The sequence below is a fragment of the Pituophis catenifer genome, unplaced genomic scaffold, assembly GCF_029215685.1.
Source record: "Pituophis catenifer annectens isolate HBS135680 unplaced genomic scaffold, rPitCat1.0.hap2 SCAF_1, whole genome shotgun sequence".
Classification (NCBI taxonomy): Eukaryota; Metazoa; Chordata; class Lepidosauria; order Squamata; family Colubridae; genus Pituophis; species Pituophis catenifer.
In genome coordinates, this window is record NW_027256881.1 from 292,605,207 (window position 1) to 292,625,534 (window position 20,328).

The 20,328-nt window shown below is 35.8% G+C and overlaps 1 protein-coding gene across 1 annotated transcript; it reads left to right on the forward strand.

Moving 5' to 3' along the window:
- Positions 1-1,134: 1,134 nt before the first annotated feature.
- On the forward strand, positions 1,135-18,553 carry COCH (cochlin). Its single transcript, XM_070931369.1, has 11 exons — positions 1,135-1,159; positions 1,381-1,425; positions 6,808-6,964; positions 8,458-8,591; positions 9,692-9,754; positions 10,186-10,230; positions 10,316-10,463; positions 14,035-14,138; positions 15,438-15,664; positions 16,660-17,176; positions 18,378-18,553. The coding sequence occupies exons 1-11, from the start codon at positions 1,135-1,137 to the stop codon at positions 18,551-18,553; spliced, it is 1,641 nt and encodes a 546-aa protein (XP_070787470.1).
- The last annotated feature ends 1,775 nt before the right edge of the window (positions 18,554-20,328 follow it).

Below are 20,328 nucleotides of genomic sequence, written 5' to 3' on the forward strand. Positions count from 1 at the left end.
TCAGAAGAATGTAAATATGAGAAGACATATTCTGAATGACCCCAGGACAAAACTAGTTGAGACTTAGGTCCTTGAAGTGTCTTGTTACAAGAATCAATATGATCCAGATGCTGCATTGTTCTGCTCTTTGGGAGAACAAAATACTCTTTTATGGGACGGATCCTGTAATCTCCCATTTGTCCACCACAAGGCTCCAATGAAAGCAAAGGCAGCTGTCCGAGGGGCCTTAGATAGGTTGATGACGCTAACTTCAGTCTTGGGCTACGATAAACAAAACGACATAAAACAAAACCTCTTCTGAAATGTTGCAGAGGTCGGGTCAGCCATAGGGACTTACAAGCCTACAGTTGAGATGGACCAGTTCTCTAGCTCCATTTAGTGCGTCGCCAGTTCACGAGGGAGAATTTACGGAGGGGCCGAGACGGACCTACGTTCGTTTACGCCTCTCACCCCACCTTAAAGCAAAAAGCGCGGCAAATAAACGCACAGCCCACGAGCAGCGTGGCTGGGTGGGTGGGTGTTCCTCACCCTTATTTAATAGGACGGGAGGGGGCGGGAAGGCGAAAACGCGGGCTTTGAATGATGGTAGGCGAGTCCCCCCGCCGCCGCGAAGTGTGCGTTTAAACAGCGCGGGAGGTGCCATGCACCTGTTGGCTCTGGGGAGCTCCTCAGAAGCAGCGGCTAACAGCGGCCAAAAGGCCCGAGTCCGGCGCACCCTAGTGCGCCCTGGCGCCCTGCCTGCCTTCTGGGACAACCGCCTTCTCAGCCCACCCAGGCGGACCAGAGCCTGCCCAGCGTTGCTCATGCGCCCGGGCGGCATTTAAAAGGCAAAGCGCGGGCAGGGACGGGCGATATCCGCGCGCTACCACCTGCCACCGCCTCATCTCTCGCTCTCTTCCTCTTCACCGCCGCGCCTTCGCACCTTCTCTCCCTGCCGGTTCTGCAAGCAGGGTGGACCTCTTCCCAATTCTCTTCTGGGGAGGGTGAGCCCTCGCCGAGCGGGAGCCAGAAGAGAGCCCAAAGGTATTGTGTTGTCCCCCCCCCACCCGTTTTCGCTCTGGAGAGGACGAGAGAATGCCTCCCCGAGTTGACCCGTACCCTGACGGCGCCCCTTCTCTCTTCTTAGGTGCTTCCATGGCGCCCGTCCTGCTCTTCCTTGGTGAGTATCCCGCGCTCTGTCCCGTCGCGACCATTGGAGAGCGGCAAGCAAACGCGCACCTTCCACTGGGGGGTGAAATAGCTAAGGGAGAGGGAGGCTCGACGGCAAGCTCTCTCCTGCCTTCCGAGCGGTTTGCTCGGATACGAAGCCTGCCTTTTTTTTTTTTTTTTCTCCCGAGGGCTTCGTGTTAAGCCTCTTCCTTTCCCCGCCTTTGATTGCAGGTGTCGTCTTGGCGGCCGGGGTGGCCAAGGGAGCTGAACGTTCCGGTGAGTTTAGAGAGATCTTCGTCGGTTACGGCTTTCCTCCTTCGTTGTAAGAATGGCAAAGCGTCTTTATTTCTCGCCTTCGGAACATTTTCTTTGACGTTTGTTCCCAGGATCTCTTGACTTCGGCGTTCAGTTTCTGCAGCTGAAGATGGTTTGCTATTTAATCTTAATCGTTCTGGCGCCAGGATATTGTTTCCTTTTTCTTCAACGCAAAGAAGCCGTTTTTAAGTGTTAAATTGCTGTATAAAAGGAAATGCAGGATTATTTCTTCTCCCCTCCCCATTGCGTGATAAAATATCGGATAAGGGACTCTATTTTTGCTTTAACCGAGATACAGCAATTAAGAAAGTCGATTTTGCTCTTGCATAGAGAGAAAGTTAGATTTAAATTATGTGGGAACATAGCACAGTTGCAGGTTTTTTATTATTGGTTTTTAAGAACCAGCATCAATGGAGAAGAAAGTAGCCACATTTACTTTTTCCTAAATTCTAACATTTAAAATCCAAAGATACACTTTTGCCATACATAATACTTCAAAGGCAACTTTGGAATTCTGAATCTTACCTGCTAGCCTCTCCTTTCATAACTAGTTAAAGTAGAACAGAACTTTATGCTAATTTCTTTTGAAAAGTGATTTTTCCAACTAGTATAATTGTGAAATTAAACTACAAAAGCTGATGGGTGAATTATTATAGAAATTAGGGGTGGCTTCAAAAAACGGTACAGAAAAATGAAACATGATATGTTCCACATGTATCAACCTATTCTTTCCATTATTAGGATTACATTAGTTTATTAAATCAGCATTTCATTTCAATCTTCTTTTTCATAATACAGATAGACAATGGGCATGCTTGTTATGAATTGCAATTTTGGGGTCCATGTTTGAATTTTATCTCTCTTTGTATTGTTTTTCAAGTCACTATTTCATTCCTTTTTTTTTTCCTGGTGTAGAGCAGATGAGCTGAGTTTCTTTAATGTTGACCTGATTCTGGCTGAGAAGGCCTTTGCAAAAGGGTTTGTTTTGGTGCTAAAGATGACTGGGTTTTTAATAATTTTATTAAATTTATCAAAGAATAAAATACAAATGAAAATGAAATTAGTCAGACTTTTAGGCTTAATGGACAAGGAAAAAAAATCTGGTACCTCCCTATTATATATGTTGACGGCAGCAAGAATGCTTTATGGACAAAAATTGAAATACAGTTTAATTCCCACAATAGATGAATGACTGGAAAAACTGATGGAACTAGCAGAGATGGCTAATTAACTGCTCTAATCAAAGAAAAGAGAATATCCAACTTGGTTTCTACTTGGAAACAACTTCTGGATTGTGTTGCTTGAATTGAAAAAAAATTAAATTTTGGATTTTGCTGATTAGATAAGCTTATTGTTCTAAAAATAGCTGGCATGTATAAGTATGTAAAAATAAAAAAAAGTTGGAACTGTAATGCTATTTTATTCTGTGCTTAAAAAGAGTCGAAAGTCAATTCTTTTCTTTTTTTCCCCTTTACTTTACAAGATGAATGTTCTAGGAGAAATAAACTTTGCTTTTATAAGTGAAGAAAAGTATTCTGAGTTTTTCCATACAATTCTGAGTTGTATGGAAGAATAGAGGCTTTATGAATCCAATGAATTGGCTGTTACTGTAAAGGAAGCCAACTTCATCATTTTTAGTGTCTTGTATTTACAGATAGGTTTTAAAAACGTCATAAAGATAACATGCAGATAATTACAATAGAACCCTCTTTTATGACTTTATATTTATTCATATAACCCCCTCTACTATTGATTTGTGAATTGATGTTTGGGTTAAATATATACACTTGGTTCAGAATGTGACGTGGCACATAGCATGAACTGCTGTCAGGCATGAAAACCATGTCCGCACGTGAAGGTTAAATTAAGCTGATTTATTGCTAAAAGCCTATACACAGGAATCTTGTCAACTAATGATCAGCACCTGGTTAGAGTTAGATAAGGGTCAACAGCACTCGAAGTTTGGAGTTTGTTCACTTTGTGGCTACGCAGGGATTCTAGTCTGATCTCTCTCTTCATTCTGCCTCTAGGTTCTGCCATTCCTTTTCCTATAATGTAATGCCTCCCACATTTTTTACCAGATGGCATTCAAGGTGCTGGGTATAGCCTTTAAATCTCCATATGGCATGGGGCCAGGTTAATTGTGGGACTGTCTCTTCCTTACCCCACCAGACCAGATACAATAGACATGCTTCAGGTCCCTTTCCTTAAATAGGGATATTTAGTGGGTCCTATGACATTGGTAGCCCCTGCCCTGTAGAACACATTCCCTTTGAGATCCAGCAGGCTTCCATCCTCTTAATCTTCTATAGACAGAGCTGGTTCTTCCCCCCAAGAGTGCTGGGTTAGGGTAAGTTTGAAACCTAAAGATTATGGCTTTGGCTACATCAGATGGCACTGGGTTTTTACTCTTATTGCTTTCTGCTTTTATTATTTATGACTTCTCTAGGAATAACTTGTAAAACGATTGGGTGTTTGCAGAACTTGTAAATAAAATATTTGAGGTATCCAATAAGGTACAGAATTGCAAAATAGTTTAGATCATACGGATTTTGATATGTATAAGATGATCATTATAACAACTTGGAATTTGGACACAGAACCAAATTCAAAGCAAAACTAGAGTATCAAATACATTTAGATATAATTTTCTGCCATATTTAGATATGGTATCATAAGTATCATAGAATTCAGAATGAAGAATATAGTTCTTGGCTAGTTTGCACTGTATTCATTGATCATTAATAGAATTCCCAATTCAGTTTTAGAACTGAACAGGCATTCTAAAGAGTTAAATATAATGCTTTATAATCACATATCTATTATCATTTGGCAGAATTAAACTAATATTTTACAAATGTCTTACAGAAAAAAATACAAACAACTGATCAGTGTCTTCATATTCTCTCGTAAATTCATTATGGAAGACATATGCCATTTCACTTTTTATAGTTTGAAATAAAATAGTAATAGGTATTTTTAATCAATAAAAATAGTGATGCATTTATGTGGAAGAACATAGACTTTAGAAACACAGTATTTTGCAACTTTTTATTCAATATCCAGAAGAATGAATTGATATTTTTTTAAAAAATTTAATTTATATGCCGCCCTTCTCTGGAGACTCAGGGCGGCTTACAATGTGTTAAGCAATAGCCTTCATACTTTTGTATATTTTTATACAAAGTCATCTTATTGCCCCCACAATCTGAGTCCTCATTTTACCTACCTTAGAAAAGATGGAAGGCTGAGTCAACCTTGAGCCTGGTGAAATTTGAACTTGCAGTAATTGCAGGCAGCTGATGTTAATAACTGTTAATAACAGTGCTTTAGTCTGCCGCGCCACCAGTCATTCACTAATAATTATAGTGATAAATAATTATAATTTATTGCAACATAAATAGATCCTTAAGGCTTTTAAAAAACATAGTATAATTATAATAAAGTATTAACACTTAAATTCTAAATTTCCTCTTGGTTACCACAATTTGAATTGTCATATTTCTCTCCTCCATCATTACTGCATTTCAAAACTGTAATATTTTTTTAACAACTAGGAAAGAAGCATAGTCTTCTAACAAATACCAGATTCCTGAAGTGTATGGAACCGGACTGCAGTTTAAATGTATCATTACTAACTGTAACCATTACAGTGAAATTATTTAATTAAAAACAGAAAATCAACAGCTATACTCCAAAATAATAGAGGCATAACCAGTGCATGATACTTTTAATCAGCTCCATAGCAAAAGTTTAAAATAATTAAAATATCTCATGCAACTAATGCTGAAATTACAACCAGAGACATCAACATAGATATTTGCCAAGATATACAAAGGAACAGGTTTTCTTTGAAGCTGCTGTCTTCCTTAGGGAGCCTGCTTCTTTAGTGCAGGATGTACCAGACAAGGAATTTCAGAGAGTACTTGAGAATTAACTGACCCATTTCATTTTTAGAAGGCTGCAAACAGATGACAAATAAAAAAGAATATCTAGCAAGAAGCCTTTCATAAAGACTGAAAATTATTGCGAAAAAGAAGTCATTATGTTTTCTGAAGACTGAATTAATTGATTATGTGTTTGAAATCTGTGTGTGTGTGCGTGCACATGTGCACGCACTCCTTCAAGTCAGTGAAGACTTGTAGTTTTCTAGGCAAGAAGTTTCTTGTCATTGCCTACTTCCTAGGGCTGAGAGAATGACTGGCCCAAAGTGGTGCCTTTAACCACTAACCAAACTGGCTGTTTATTTGAATGCAATGAGGTTAAATACACAAATTAATCTCAAACTCAACTCTTGTGTTTCGGGACTAGATAACTCCAAATCCAATTATATGATGTGTTTTAGGGACCAATTTTATATTGCCTTTCAAATATTCTATAATTCATGAATTGTAATTTGATCTACTGATCATTTTTAGGGAGGTAAATTCAACAGTCATGAGAAGATGAAATAAATTCTTTTAAAAAAAAAACACAGATGAATAAATATTCATGTTCAATTTAAAACGGTCATAATTTAATTTCTTATGATAATAAGACCAAAAGTCCACTAGATGGATATTGTAGCTACATCTGTTGTAAAAAGGCTGAATAGAATTTTTGAATAAGAATTTTTTCTTTTCTATTCAAGCAGTTTAGCATCTTGGAAGCATAGAGCAAGGATGCCAAGATGGAAACTATAGTTATAGTGTTTGGGACCATATATGTTAATTATTTTTCCAAAGGAATACAATACCTATAAGAGTCCAATTTACAGAAGAATCCCATTGGTTCTTGTAGTTTCACCAAAGTATTTAAAATTATTTCTACAGAAGGATAGGATCAGATTTTTTAATTAAAGCTTCAATGAATCTAATGTCATTGCATGAGGTGTAAGATACAGTAGGTTTTACAATAAACCTTTCATCAAACACACTAGAAAATTTAATGCATATACTGCAAACTATAAAATAGATAAAAGGGAACAGCATGCAGGACGGAAAAGAAGTAAAAGAGACTGGTCAGGACTAGCATATCACTTATAAGGGAGATACTTTTTAACTTATTGTTAAAATTAAAGGGAATTATTGAACAAATAATGTTTAAATTTGTATTGGATGCATTATGGTAATCTTATCCCTCTGAGTCTTTATCTCAGCTCTAGATTGGGAAGTAAAATAAAAATCAACACAATGGAACAGTATGGTAGTTAGTCTATAACCTTTAGTGAAGAGGCTTTCATCATGCAGTAGATTCATTTGGAGTGATGGTAATGCAAAATATAATTATATGTGGATGTTTTGCATATATTGTGCTGATATTTCCATAAAACTTGTTTTATGTATTTTTTTATCCACTCTGTAGCCCCCACTGTTATTACATGTTTTACACGAGGATATGATCTTAGAAAGGATCCAGTAGATGTCATCTGTCCAGCAAATTGTCATATATGGCAGTTCTATGTCTATGGAAACATTGAGTATGCCTCTGAATCAAGTATCTGTGGAGCTGCCATTCACAGGTAAGGTTTATTATCAACCACGCAATAGAAATTATGAATGAATAGTAGGAATGATAGGAAATTAAGGATGAATGGAACATGTAACTGTGTATGGCCTGAAAGCACAAGGAGAATTAAAATAGATTTTAGAAGAATTAAAATAGGAAAAAATAAAATTAAATAAAAAATTAAAATAAATTAAATTAGATCATGGAATACATAAAATGGAAATAATAAATAAAAAATAATTAAAATAGGAAGAATTAAAATAGATCTTGGACTGGTATCTGGCTAGGAAATAAATGATAATCTTTTATGTATGATTGTAGTTTCTTTGAATCAAGAGACTATAACAATAGAGTAGTAAACAGTGATTTTTAAATTTAACCTATGTTTGTATTTAATAAACATTGAATTAAGCAATTGTTGTTAAACACAAAAGCTTCAGAAATTCCAATTAATCTTTCCATCTATTCTCTAGTTGAATGTCACCATGAATGTCTCTTCCAACCACACTACTTTCTCACTCAGTGCCTGATTTAATAATACAGCCAATAATGTAATCATGTACTCCATCACAATGATCTCTGTCTCTTGTGATCTCTCTCTCATCCTTGTTGTCACTCATTCTTCTCTTCTTTGTCTATATTCTTTAAAATTCAGTCAGCTTCTCTACTCTGAATACTCCCAATTCTTTGATCCAACACTCATTGTCACTTTCTCCATCCCCCTGCCCCCACCATCCATGTCACTGTAAAAAAAATTGCCATAATATGCCTTGTTTAATTTGTTCCCATGGCAATCTCACCACATCCAGGACCTGTTGCTCAAAAGGTGTTGCAAGAAGAGATATATTGAGTCCATATTTATCATTGTAAACCAGGAGTGGGTTCTACTTACCTTTACAACCGGTTTGCAATGGGATCGCTACAGACTCTAGAGCAGGGGTGTCAAACTTGATTTCAGTGAGGGCCACATCAGAGTTGTGTTTGACCTTGGGTGTGTATGGCCAGCTCGACATCACTCATGTCAGGGATGCCTGTGGCAGCCCAAGCACTCTGCCAGCAAAAATGTGCGGCCCTCCTGTGCTCTGTTTTCGCTGGCAGAGGGTTGCAGAAGGCCATCATAGCCAAAAACGGAGCTCAGGAGGCAGGCACAGCCCTCCCGAGCTTTGTTTTCACAGAGGCACTGTGGGCCGGTCCTTCACTGTTTCCATGGCGGCCCCATGGGCCAGATCTGGCCTGTGGGCCTCGAGTTTGACACCCCTACTCTAGAGGTTACAAAAAAGTGCTGGGAGAGCAACATGCAGACTAAGTAGTGCAATTTGCCATCTCTATTTTATGATTAAGCATGCTTCTGAACCTAAGCAATTGTCTTTTATTTCACAATCTGTGACATGTTGATGGAGCAATTCTTACTTTTTGCATGAACAAATGCAGCATACTACAAAGAGTAGTAGTTGCAAGTACTATACAAATAAAGTGCACACATTTGAAAACCTTATTTTGCTGCAGAGGTGTGATCACCAGTTCAGGTGGGGCTGTAAGAGTGAAGATGTTACCAGGGCGTGGGAATTACTCTGCAATATATGCCAATGGAATCCAATCCCAACTCTTCTCTAAATCAAGATCATCATTTTCAGTAGCTAGTAAGTGGATGATTTATTTTCTCAAAAGTTTTAGAAATTAACCCAGCATCTTGAGATAATGAATTTTGTATGAACCATTCTTGGTGTTAAAAAAAATCAAACTCTTCCTTCTGGCTGCTTGAGATGAACTTCTGTTCAGAAGAGAACAACTTTGTTCCAAATATATAGTTTTTGTTATATTTTTTTCTTAATACCCTTTTATCAAACAAAAAAAGTTCAAACGTGATTTACTATTCCAATCCCTTGATTAATTTGAATGTCCTTATATGACATTTTCAGACATGGAAATAACATAAAATACACTCTTAATTTAACTCTTAAAGTGTAAAAAACAGACATGTTTGGTTGCAGAGATCTCTCAGCTGTAATTCAAATTTAGATCATATATTTCAAATATGTATATCTTTTATTTTTCTTTAAGACTCAACTTTCCTAAAGTTTTGTCCTTGGCTCCCAATAGCCAATTCATATTTGACCAAAACAGAAATCTCTCTTATTGGACCCTTCAACTCTATTGGAATGTTAGTTAGAGAAAGTCCAAGAGAAAGGGAGACCTCCATGCTGGCTCCAACCTTCCTCTCCTTTTCCATGTCAAAAATAAGCTTCTGTGATGGGAAGTCTTCAGTCTTCTGTAGCTTTGTAGTCTCCCTGTGCAATGTAGTACTATTTTACAAAATATTGTGCAAAAGGCTGTGTTCCTTTATAGAGGTTTAACTGTAATACAAAGGATGATGAGATGTGTATTTTGATGATTTTACTATGTTACATTAAATAGAAAGAAAGTACTTACGGGAAGTAGTGCTGAGATATGGGAAATATCACAGCATCATAAAGATATGCAACAATAAATTTTAATTGTAGTTTTTCTACTATATTGATCTGGTAACAGTATACTTTCAGCAAGAGACTCATAGAAGGATGAAGGAAGAAGTTGCAGAGAAAGAGGAAAACGTTCCTCTGAGATTTAACACAACTTCAGATTTCAGCTTGCTTATAATATACTTTCCCAAGCAAAATTGGAATAATTCACAAACTCAACTTCTTTTACATCTTTTGAGAGCAGAGCAATACATTTCTTTTATTTTTCAATGTGATAATAGGTGTTAAAGGTGAAGCCCTTGAAGCAGCTGGGCATCCTATTTCAACAGCACGGCCATTTGCAGGTAAAAAAAAATCAATAAAGAATGTCTTTTTCCACCAAAAGTTTCCAGTAAATAAGCAATTTTGCATTTATTCTCTCATTTTTGTAAAGTATATTTAACAGTATGAAGATGATAGAATACATATAAAATACCAAAGGTGCTTTTGAAAAGGCAACTGGACTTCCTTGATTCAGTTCTTGAAACTGAAGAAGCTTCTTAGATGAGAAGCCAAAGGTTTTCAAAGAAGGAAAAAAACCAAGAAAATCCAGTTGCTTTGGGACATCCATGACTTGGATGATTGAGAATCATCATAAACAATACATTTACATATTTTCTTGTATTCAAGAGACAAGGATGCATAGAAGAAGGCAGAATATCTTCAGGTTTACTTGACACATTAGTGCTTACATCAAAATATAGAAAGTTAAATTATGTTTGTTTCTTTTTTTGAGGAAAACGACCCAAAAAACCTGTTGTGAAAAAGTCTGGAAACAAAGGTAAGTTATTATCATATACCACATTAAATAAATCTCTGAAATTATTGTATCATTTTGTTAATAAACTTATTTTGCATGTTCATAGATTGTCAAGCCGATATTGCTTTCCTGATAGATGGAAGCTACAATATTGGGCAGCGCAGATTTAATTTGCAGAAAAACTTTATTGGAAAGGTGGCAATGACGCTGGGAATCGGAACTGAAGGCCCACATGTGGGAGTAATACAAGCCAGGTATGAGAAATACATTCTATTTGGTACATTACTCCTTCTTAAGTGCTATGATTTCTAGCTTTATACTTTGCTTAGAATCTTAGAGTTGCATCTGACCATTTGGACTAACTCTTATACCCAATGGACAAATCAAAATCAAAGGGTTTGTGGTAGAAACTTTCCTTGACTTTGCTTTGACATTGCCTATGTTTCCTATATTTCCCATTTTTTCCTTAATCCAGAACTCTTAAATGCTTAAAAACTCAACTTTCCATAATTTCCAAATTCCACAAAATAGATATTGCTATTGTTGTTGCAAAGTGCAGAAAACTCTAATTTGGGTATTTTATAGTTCAGTAACCATATCTAGCAGACAACTATTGGAACTACCCTGTTTCCCCCAAAATAAGACATCCCCTGATAATAAGTCCAATTGGGCTTTTGAGTGCATGGCAATAAGGCCAAGCGCTTATTTCAGAGTTCAAAAAATATAAGACGGTCTTATTTTAAGTACATTCAACAAAAGATTGTAGTAGAGTCTTTCTCTTTAGCATTTCAAGCTTGCTGCTGATTCCTTCAGCTTTGTGAAAGCTGCTTTGATCAAATCCTTGTTCTTTGAACTTCATAATGAGGAGTTGGAATGTAGTGCCCTGCTGATCCTAAGTTTTAGCCTTGGGTGTGTAGGTATATGACACTGAATGAATTTTAAGTTAAAATAACAAAACATAACAAGACTGTAACCTTGTTGCTGGTATCCTTATGATTTATATTGACTGTTTCCTAGTATAATTTGATTGCTTATTTGTTCCCTATGACTATCATTAAGTGTTGTACCTTATGATTGACGAATGTATCTTCTCTTTTATGTACACTGAGAATGTATGCACCAAGACAAATTCCTTCTGTGTCCAATCACACTTGGTCAAGTGGTATAGTATTTTCAAATGGAATTCAATGCACCAGAGCAATTCTTTTTAACTTAAAAGTGTTTTAGGGATGTGCTTCTTACAGTAGCATACAATTTTTATTTGGGTATGAATCTGGCATCATTGGTGTGCAAGTGTCTTCGTCGCCATTAACAAACAGGCTAAAAAAAATACATTTCAGATCAGTGGGAGATTTGTATTTATATTCATGTTTATGGCCTGTGATGCAGCTTTCTAGGGTGATAATTTTCCAGTTTTAGGGGTAAGAACACGAGGAATCCTACAATTTATACTTTCATTCCTGTAAAAGTTGCAATGGCTGTGATAGTCAAAAGTGTAGGATATTTCAAAGTGTAGGATATTTCAAAGTGTATTTTTTTATTTCAAAATAAAATTAAATAAATAAATAAAATAAATATTATATATTTATATTAAATAATAAAATAAAATAAATATAAATAAATTAAATTAAATAAGGATATTTCAAAGTGTAGGATATAGTCAAAAGTGTAGGATATAGTCATTTAATATGTATATACTTATACCTGTTTATACTTATATGTTTATATGTTATGTTGATACTTATACTTGTTTTCTCATACATGCTTGACAAACTAAATAAATAAATTTCCCTGCAACTGTTCCCAAATAACAGATTCTACTATCCTCACTACCTATTACCAAAACAATGTTGGTTACTTTAGGAACAAAATAAAAATAAGCAGATTTTAAAATATACATAGAATAAAATGCCCAAAACATCTGGAAGAATTTAGCTGCTTGTTACCAAGTTGATGAGTTAGCCCATAAAACTTTCAGACACAAAAGAATTACTGCAATTATATTTGTTGACTATACTAGGACCACTAATGTTTCATCCAAGGGAATTAATAGAATCTAGACTCCAAAATGAACATTTTAAAAAAAAAACTTTTATAGAGAGCCAAGGAAAGTTTCATATTTTAAGGCAGTTAATAGTGGAAAAACACTGACAAGTGATTAAGGCAGGGCAAGAACTAAATTGAAAATAGCACTTCTTAAATTAGATGTGTTTTTGCTTGACCCCTATCCAATGATTATGGTCCATTTGTAATATTATGGTGGCAAAAACCAGAAAAATAGGCCTCAACAGGTGTTTGGCAAAAATTTATTGAAATGAACCAAATACTTTTTAATACATAACTTTGCTCTGGGGTAACTACAAAGATTAAAAAGGAAAAATACATTCTTGTGTTGACTACATCCATGCACTTTTCTTGGCAATGTTAGGAATGGCAGGGTATTGCAGTATGTTTATAACAAATTATGACGGGGGAGAGACCGGGCTTTCTTCTTCCACATTTTAAAATGTTAGCTCTTTTCCTTTCTTATCACCACTTAATTTCCTACAGTAGAGTTCTGTTTTTCTTGAAAGTTTCTGTGTTTAACGATCTTTACTCTTCACTTCACCTCTCTGTTCTTATTACTCCCTAATTATAACTCAGTTAGCCCTTTCTTGACTCTTACTGCTTTACAACACAACCCATGACTTTTTATTATTTTTACTACATCTCTCTCCCTCCCTCCCTCTCTTTGTACTCTCCCTTGAAAGATGCATTTGTATCAGGGGTGCTATTCAGCAGGTTCTGAAGAACCAGTAACAGAAATTTTGAGTAGTTCAGAAAACTGGCAAATACCACCTCTGGCTGACCCCAGAGTGGGGTCGGAATGGAGATTTTGCAATATCTTTCCCCCAGGAATGGGGAGAGAATGGGGATTTTGCAGTATCCTTCCCCTGCCACACCCACCAAGCCACACCCACAGATCAGCCATGGCTAGGTGGCATGCGACTCCCCAGACCTCTAATCTTGAATTAAAAAGTCTCACCAAAAAATCTAAATTTAAAATAAATAAAAAATTAAACTATATTCTAAGTTAGGTGGTCCTTGTTTAGTGACTGCTTGCACTTAATGATAAAGTAACTTCATAACTAGTTCTCTCATTTACAACCTTTGCAAGTTTGTAAGATAAAGGAAGGCTGAAGTAAGATCATAATCACAGTTGCAATTTTTCCTAGTGATTGTTTTGCTCAGTCAGTCAGTCAGTCTCCAAGCCAAGACCTATCTTAATCTATCATGATAGCTCCTAATCTATCATGTTGGCCAGTCAAGTATTTCTTGGCTGGTTACAATTAGGCTCCACATCCTTAGAACAAGGTTTCACAAATGATTCTGCACTTGCAAGTCTATAAATGAACTCAATGATAATTACCTTTTAATTAATATATATTGATCCGGAAATCAACCCTGACGGTTCTTTGGAAGGATAGATACTGAAGTATTCATTTAGTGGTTGAAGTGCAAATACTTCAGCCACTAAATGAGAATAGAGAACTCATTGGAAAAGATCTGATGTTGGAAAAGATGGAGGGCAAAAGCAGAGGATAAGATGGTTATAGTGTCATCAATGCAATAAACATGAATTTGGGCAAACTCTGGGAGACAGCAGAGGAAAAGGGCAGATGACATGGCCATGGTCCATGGTCTCGCAAAGAGCTGGGCACAACGACTGAACAACACTACCAAATGTTGAATTAAGTTGTTTTTAATAAAAAAAGTGAATGAGAATTGTATTCACACCTTAATTGTTGCATGCCACACATCTTTCTTCATGTGTTCTTTTCCCAGTGATTATCCAAAAACTGAATTTTATCTGAACAACTTCACCGCTTCAAAAGATGTTTTATTTGCAATAAAAGAAATAGCTTTCCAAGGAGGCAATTCCAATACAGGTAATTCTTGTCCATGCAGGTCAAATATAACAAATATTTTATAATATACTATTAGAATTCTTCTGTCTCTAATCTTTAACTGGATGAAACAATGCATTATAGGGCAAACCTTTTTCAATCAATGTACCATAAATGGCTAACTTGCAGACTGCATTACAAATTTCACACATGTGACTCCTGTGAAATTGAAATTTGGCAAATTTCATAAAGTATTATATGACATAAGAATTATCTTCCAGTTAGCGCTGCGGGGATACAGACGGGGAATTAGCGGGCTCTTCGGAGCTCCACAAAACCCCCGTCTGCCAAGCCCCCACCGGTAGGTCTTTGGACCTACCCTGTCCTGTAGGGACATCATAAAATACAAAACATCATAAAACATTTCCTGTGATCAGATCCTGATGTTTGATTGTGCTATACAGTTTAACATGGGTTACTTTCAAGGCAGATACATCTGTAAAATATCTCCCTACATTTTTAGATTTTTTTTCCAATATATTAAAAACTAGGAAGGGAGAAAGGTAAACAAAGGAATGAAGGGAGGGAGGGACGAAAGAAGACAAGGGGGGAAACAGAAGTGGGTGACAGAGGGACAGAGAGAAGGAAGATTTCTAATGTTCACTGCCAGTTTCCCACAAGAAATTCAATAGGGAATTTGACAGGAAGTTGGAAGTGGCTCCTACTCCCACTCTCACTGATTTTTTTGATTACCTATGGTCATTCTCTATTTAGGGAAGGAATTATCTCTGAAACAGTGACCCAACGGGGCACAGGTGTATGGATTAGTATGGATTAAATTTAGCATTGCATGTATGGAGATGTTCATACAATAAATGGCTCTTTTCCCTTCTCTCTTTGTTCTTACATACCCAAATCCAAATCAGTTCTCCAACTCAGCTAAACAGAAGTTGAGAGTGAACAATAGTTATGGGGGGTTATTTCTCTCCATTTTTTTGGGGGGGGGGAAGACTTTCCTTAGTTGGAGGAATTAATTTATCATATGCGAATGAAAATTTCATTTCATCTGAGCTGTTGGCACATGTAATACTTGGCACTGGAATGACTGTCAAATCGTATTGAGTGTTCTAAATAATGAAAATAATTTTATGTAATTTGCACCATCATAAAATGTAAATAGCAGGTCTAGAAGAAAATTATAAATAATTGTACAATTTATTTTCATGGTAGTTCCTTGAATAAGATCTTTCTTTTTAGATATTAAATAGATATTAAACACATATCCTGAATTTTATTGTACTGAGAATAATTCTTTTTTTTTTTTTCCTTTCTCCCTATCAGGAAGAGCTTTGAAACACTCAGCACAAAGATTTTTTTCTATTGAAAAAGGGGTACGCAAAGGCATTCCTAAAATCATTGTAGTTTTCTTAGATGGCTGGCCATCAGATAATTTGGAAGAAGCTGGTATATTGGCTAGAGAATTTGGTGTTAATGTATTCTTTGTGTCAATTGCAAAGCCTACATCTGAAGAACTGGGGATGATTGAAGAACTAAATTTTGTTGAAAAGGTAAGAAGAAAAATCTCTATATGTTTGCATTATTGTACAGTCAGAATAGCCATTTTAGTTCTGATTAAATAGTGTAATATCTTAATGCATAAATGGGCGACATCAGCAACAAATCACCTTCCTAAACTTTATAGATTGCTACAGAGGGTAATGTGGTATTTGATGTCACTAGAAGGCATAAAGTCATTTTTTTCATTCCATTTTTCAATGGTTTGGGGTTTGAACTGGGATTAAAGTTGGAATTGGGCTACCTCCATCCCTGGCTTTACAAAATCTGAACTCTAAAAATTGGCCTAAATCTATATTATCAAAATTTAGTTATTTTAGAAATTTAGAAATGTTTCTTTTAGAAAAACAGAGTTGGAAGAGACTTTGGAGGTCTTCAAGTCCAACCCCCTGCTCAGGCAGGAAATGTTATACCATTTCAGACAAATGGTTGTCCAATCTCTTCTTCAAAACTTCCAGTGTTGGAGCAGTCCCAACTTCTGGAGGCAAGTTGTTCCACAGATTAATTATTCTGTCAGGAAATCCTTCTTAGTTCTAGGCTGCTTCTCTCCTTCATTAATTTTGCTGGTGAATTTCAACAGTATGTTCTGGAGATGCTAGATACAGGTTATAAGTTGCCCAAACTGAACTTCATAAACATACTTGCAATATCTATGAAAGTCTCTGTGAGCTAAGACTCTTTTATAACTCCCCTATAGGCAGACCCTTAATAAATCAAACCAACATGATAATGCCAACTACATATTGCCAAACTAAAGCAAAATGAGTAAATGATAAAGGGTGAGGATGGGTGGGAGACTAAACAGCATATCAGTCCCCAAAAGGCTCTGGAAGAGCTGGCTCTTAAAGGCTTCCTAAATGCAGGATGAATATCATGCATCACAAGCAAATCTTTGTAGTGTTTACTGAAACAACAGTTATAGTATTACACAAAATCCATTTTGCATATGTGCTAAAACTCATGCCTTTTATTATGCTTTTAAAAACAGGCAGTCTGTCAAAATAATGGATTCTTTTCCTACAACATACCCACTTGGTTTGGTACCACAAAACACGTGAAACCTCTTGTTCAAAAACTCTGTGCACATGAGCAAATGTTATGCAGCAAGACTTGCTATAATTCTGTCAACATAGCTTTCCTCGTAGATGGCTCGAGCAGTATTGGTGACAACAATTTCCACCTCATGCTTGGATTTATTAGTAATGTTGTCAAATCATTTGATATCACAGATATCGGTGCCAAAATTGCAGTTATTCAGTTCACTTATAATCAGCGCATAGAATTCAGCTTTACAGACTACAAAACAAAGGAAAAGGTTCTTTCAGGTGTTCAAGCAATCCGCTATATGAGTGGTGGTACTGCTACAGGAGAAGCCATTACTTATGTAACAAAAAATGTGTTTGCACCTGTGAGAGATGGAGCCAACAAAAATTTTCTGGTAATTTTGACTGATGGCCAGTCTTACGATGACATCCGAGGGCCTGCAACTTCTGCTCATAAAGCAGGTAATATTTATTGTCTCCGTCAAAGAAATAATCATTCAACACACCATACTTCAAATACTTTGCTTGTTGTTTTTTTATTAACATTTCTAGGGCCACCCATTCACTAGTGATTCTGGGTTGTGTATCAGAATTAAAACAGATAAAACAATACTTTAAAATGACAAATAGGTCATATTGGGGAGATTATTTAATCTACACATATAGAAAACATATAGCTACACATATAGAAAAATTGGTGTTTAATTTTATCATTCGATGAAATTCTTCAGGAATATTGCATATAGTTTAATTACGTGGGGACAGGGGTTGTATAAATAGCTTGATTTCAGATTTTCTCTACAGTATTCCTGATTTCCCACAGTTCACTTATCCACAGTAATGCCCGATGATATAAACACAGCTCAAGCACTTTATGATAAAGTGCGAGGGTATCCTGTTGCTCCATTGCCAGATGGGCCAGTAGCCAGTAAAATTAGAAGGTAGAAATAATGTTACACTTATTTTCACTCCATTCACTCCAAAAGTGATTTCTGGATATGTTTTTCTGTTTGTGCCCAGAAAGACTACAACAGAAAGATGGGAGGGCGCACTAGTAGAGGAATTGTCTTAAAGTGGGAGGTGCAGTATTCTGTACTTTGCAGTGAATATCTTGTAAGATGCATAGAATCTCATTCCAGACCGACTTTCCTTAAACTGGCTTAGAGTCAGACTGGACAGTAGTTTAAACATGCAGTGTGCAAATTCTAAATTAACTCCTTTCCAAATGTAAAGCATCTCAAAAATAATGAAGAAAATCAAGAGTCTTGTAGTTAAAAAAATCCTAAAAGAGAACTTAAGAAAAATTGAAACAAAAATGGCAATAATTAAGATAAAAGTGTTAAGTAGGGTTGATAGGCATGGCTCATTTGGATTATAGTAGTTGGAAAGACTCATGATTTCGATTGATGGAAATAGAAAGTGCTTTTTCTCCTGCTATTCCGGTGAAATTCTGCAATCTTCTTGCTAAAATCTACCTCTGGAATTCAAGTAGCACAATCCCTTAGCAAAGAGTCCTAAGTCCAGTACTCTATTCATTAGCTTCCTAGCTCAGACAATACCATTTGTTCTGTTTGTATAGATATTAAGCATGTCAAATCCTTTTCTACATGAACTTTAAGCAGACTCTCAACAATGTTCCTTTTCTTCTCAACGATTTTTAAAGGTATCAACATATTTTCTGTTGGCATTGCTTGGGCTCCACTCGAGGATTTAAAAGATATGGCATCTGAACCTAAGGAAACACATACTTTCTTCACAAAAGAATTTACTGGACTGGAGCAGATTGTGCCTAATATTGTAAGAGCTATTTGCAGAGATTTTTTGGGCTTCAAACAATGAAGACTGAAAAGACAGACTGAAAGGGTTTGACTCTTTAAGTACATCTGCAAAACTAAAATCTCTAGAGTATAAGATGTTCTGTTATTTTAGTACACAAAGTTACATGGTGGTGAACTGGCTTACAAAGGATTTACTATTGGCCAATACCTTTAGGCAAAACTTCAATTAAAATCAGTGTATTTTTTTCTGAATAGAGAACCTGGCTAAAAGTACTATTAGATACTATTTTTAATATTCTTGTTAACTTTTTAAAGATGGCCAACTTATCTAATACTCAGTTTATGTACAAAAAACTGCAGCTGCTCCTGGCACTGTTACTCACTAAGCATTTTGCAAATTAAGGTAGAAATATCCAATGTACTCTATTAAATATGATTTTTTTTGCTCTGGAATGATGTTCACTATGTAAAAATAATATTCTGGTGAGTATGCAGTTAATAAACATTGTAATATCTTTGCTAAGGAATGTATATAGCCAGACAGATATTAGTATAAGTTTGCAGTACAGTATTACATGGTTCCAAAGACTGCTTTTCAGTTATAAATTTTTAGTATTAAAATTTGCTATATATAAATTTTGATTTAAAAGACACCATTGTAATTATCTTGGAAATGTCTTTATGATGAACTACTTGCACATTTTTTCAAACCATTTAAACATTATTTTACTTATAAAATCTGTTTGAGCTTGAAATTGACTTAGCTCAGTTAAATTTAATGTTCTGAATTTAAATCCAAGTATTTTAAGCTATATGACATAAGCATTCTGCTGAAACTGGTAACCTACAATTACAAAATTGTATAATTGGAATGACTTGCAAAGGAAAAAATTAAAAGCAGTTAAGTACAAAGGGATAATATTTATCTGGCTAAGTCTTTTAAAAAGTTAATTACCAGTATCTTATACAGTGGTACCTTGGCACTCATCATTAATTAGTTTTGGGAGGCATGACAAGTTATCAAAAACTAGTACCAAACAATTTTTTTCCCATAAGGAACAATGTAAATTAATGTGTCCCCAAACCAAGGACAATGCATATTTTAAGACTGTATAAAAATAGGGTTGTATATCATTACTTTATATGAGAAAAAACCTAAAAGTTAACACAAAATGATCACAGAAGCTAAGCTAAGAGTGCAATGGCATGTTGCAAAGGGCAAGAGCTACTATGTGTGACCCTTTGATTGGCTGGAAAGGGAGGCAACTGACACCAATAACCTTCAGCTTGCCTGTCGAATACCAAACAACGATGTGTCAAAATAAAATGCCAAGACAAAATTTTCTCATCAAAATGCGTCAAGTACCAAATTTGACAAGTTTCAAAGCAGTTGTGTTCTGAGGTACCACACATTCCTGTTTTTCTTTTACCCTAATTGATCTTTTGTTTACTAAAATTTTACTCATAGAGCTTTAAAAACTGGCATGTAAAATACACATTATTTATGTTTTTGCTATGTCTTTTAAATGTATAAATAAAGCAATAATAAGGAATGCAACTATTGATTTAAGGGCTGAGTCATAACAATAAAACATTACAATACTTTCCTTTCTTTAAAAAATTCAGTACTATGAAAAGTATAAGAATTTCATACAATAGTCTACAGTTGTCTAATTCATATAATTGGGGCATGATAAAATTGTACTAGTTCATTCACAAACCCAGAGGTACTAGTTATTCCAGTTTTTTTTCCTATCCCAATATTTATGTAACTGGCAAGATAAAAATGAATTCAACCAATATATGGTAGTCTAATATGCAAATCGGATACATTTA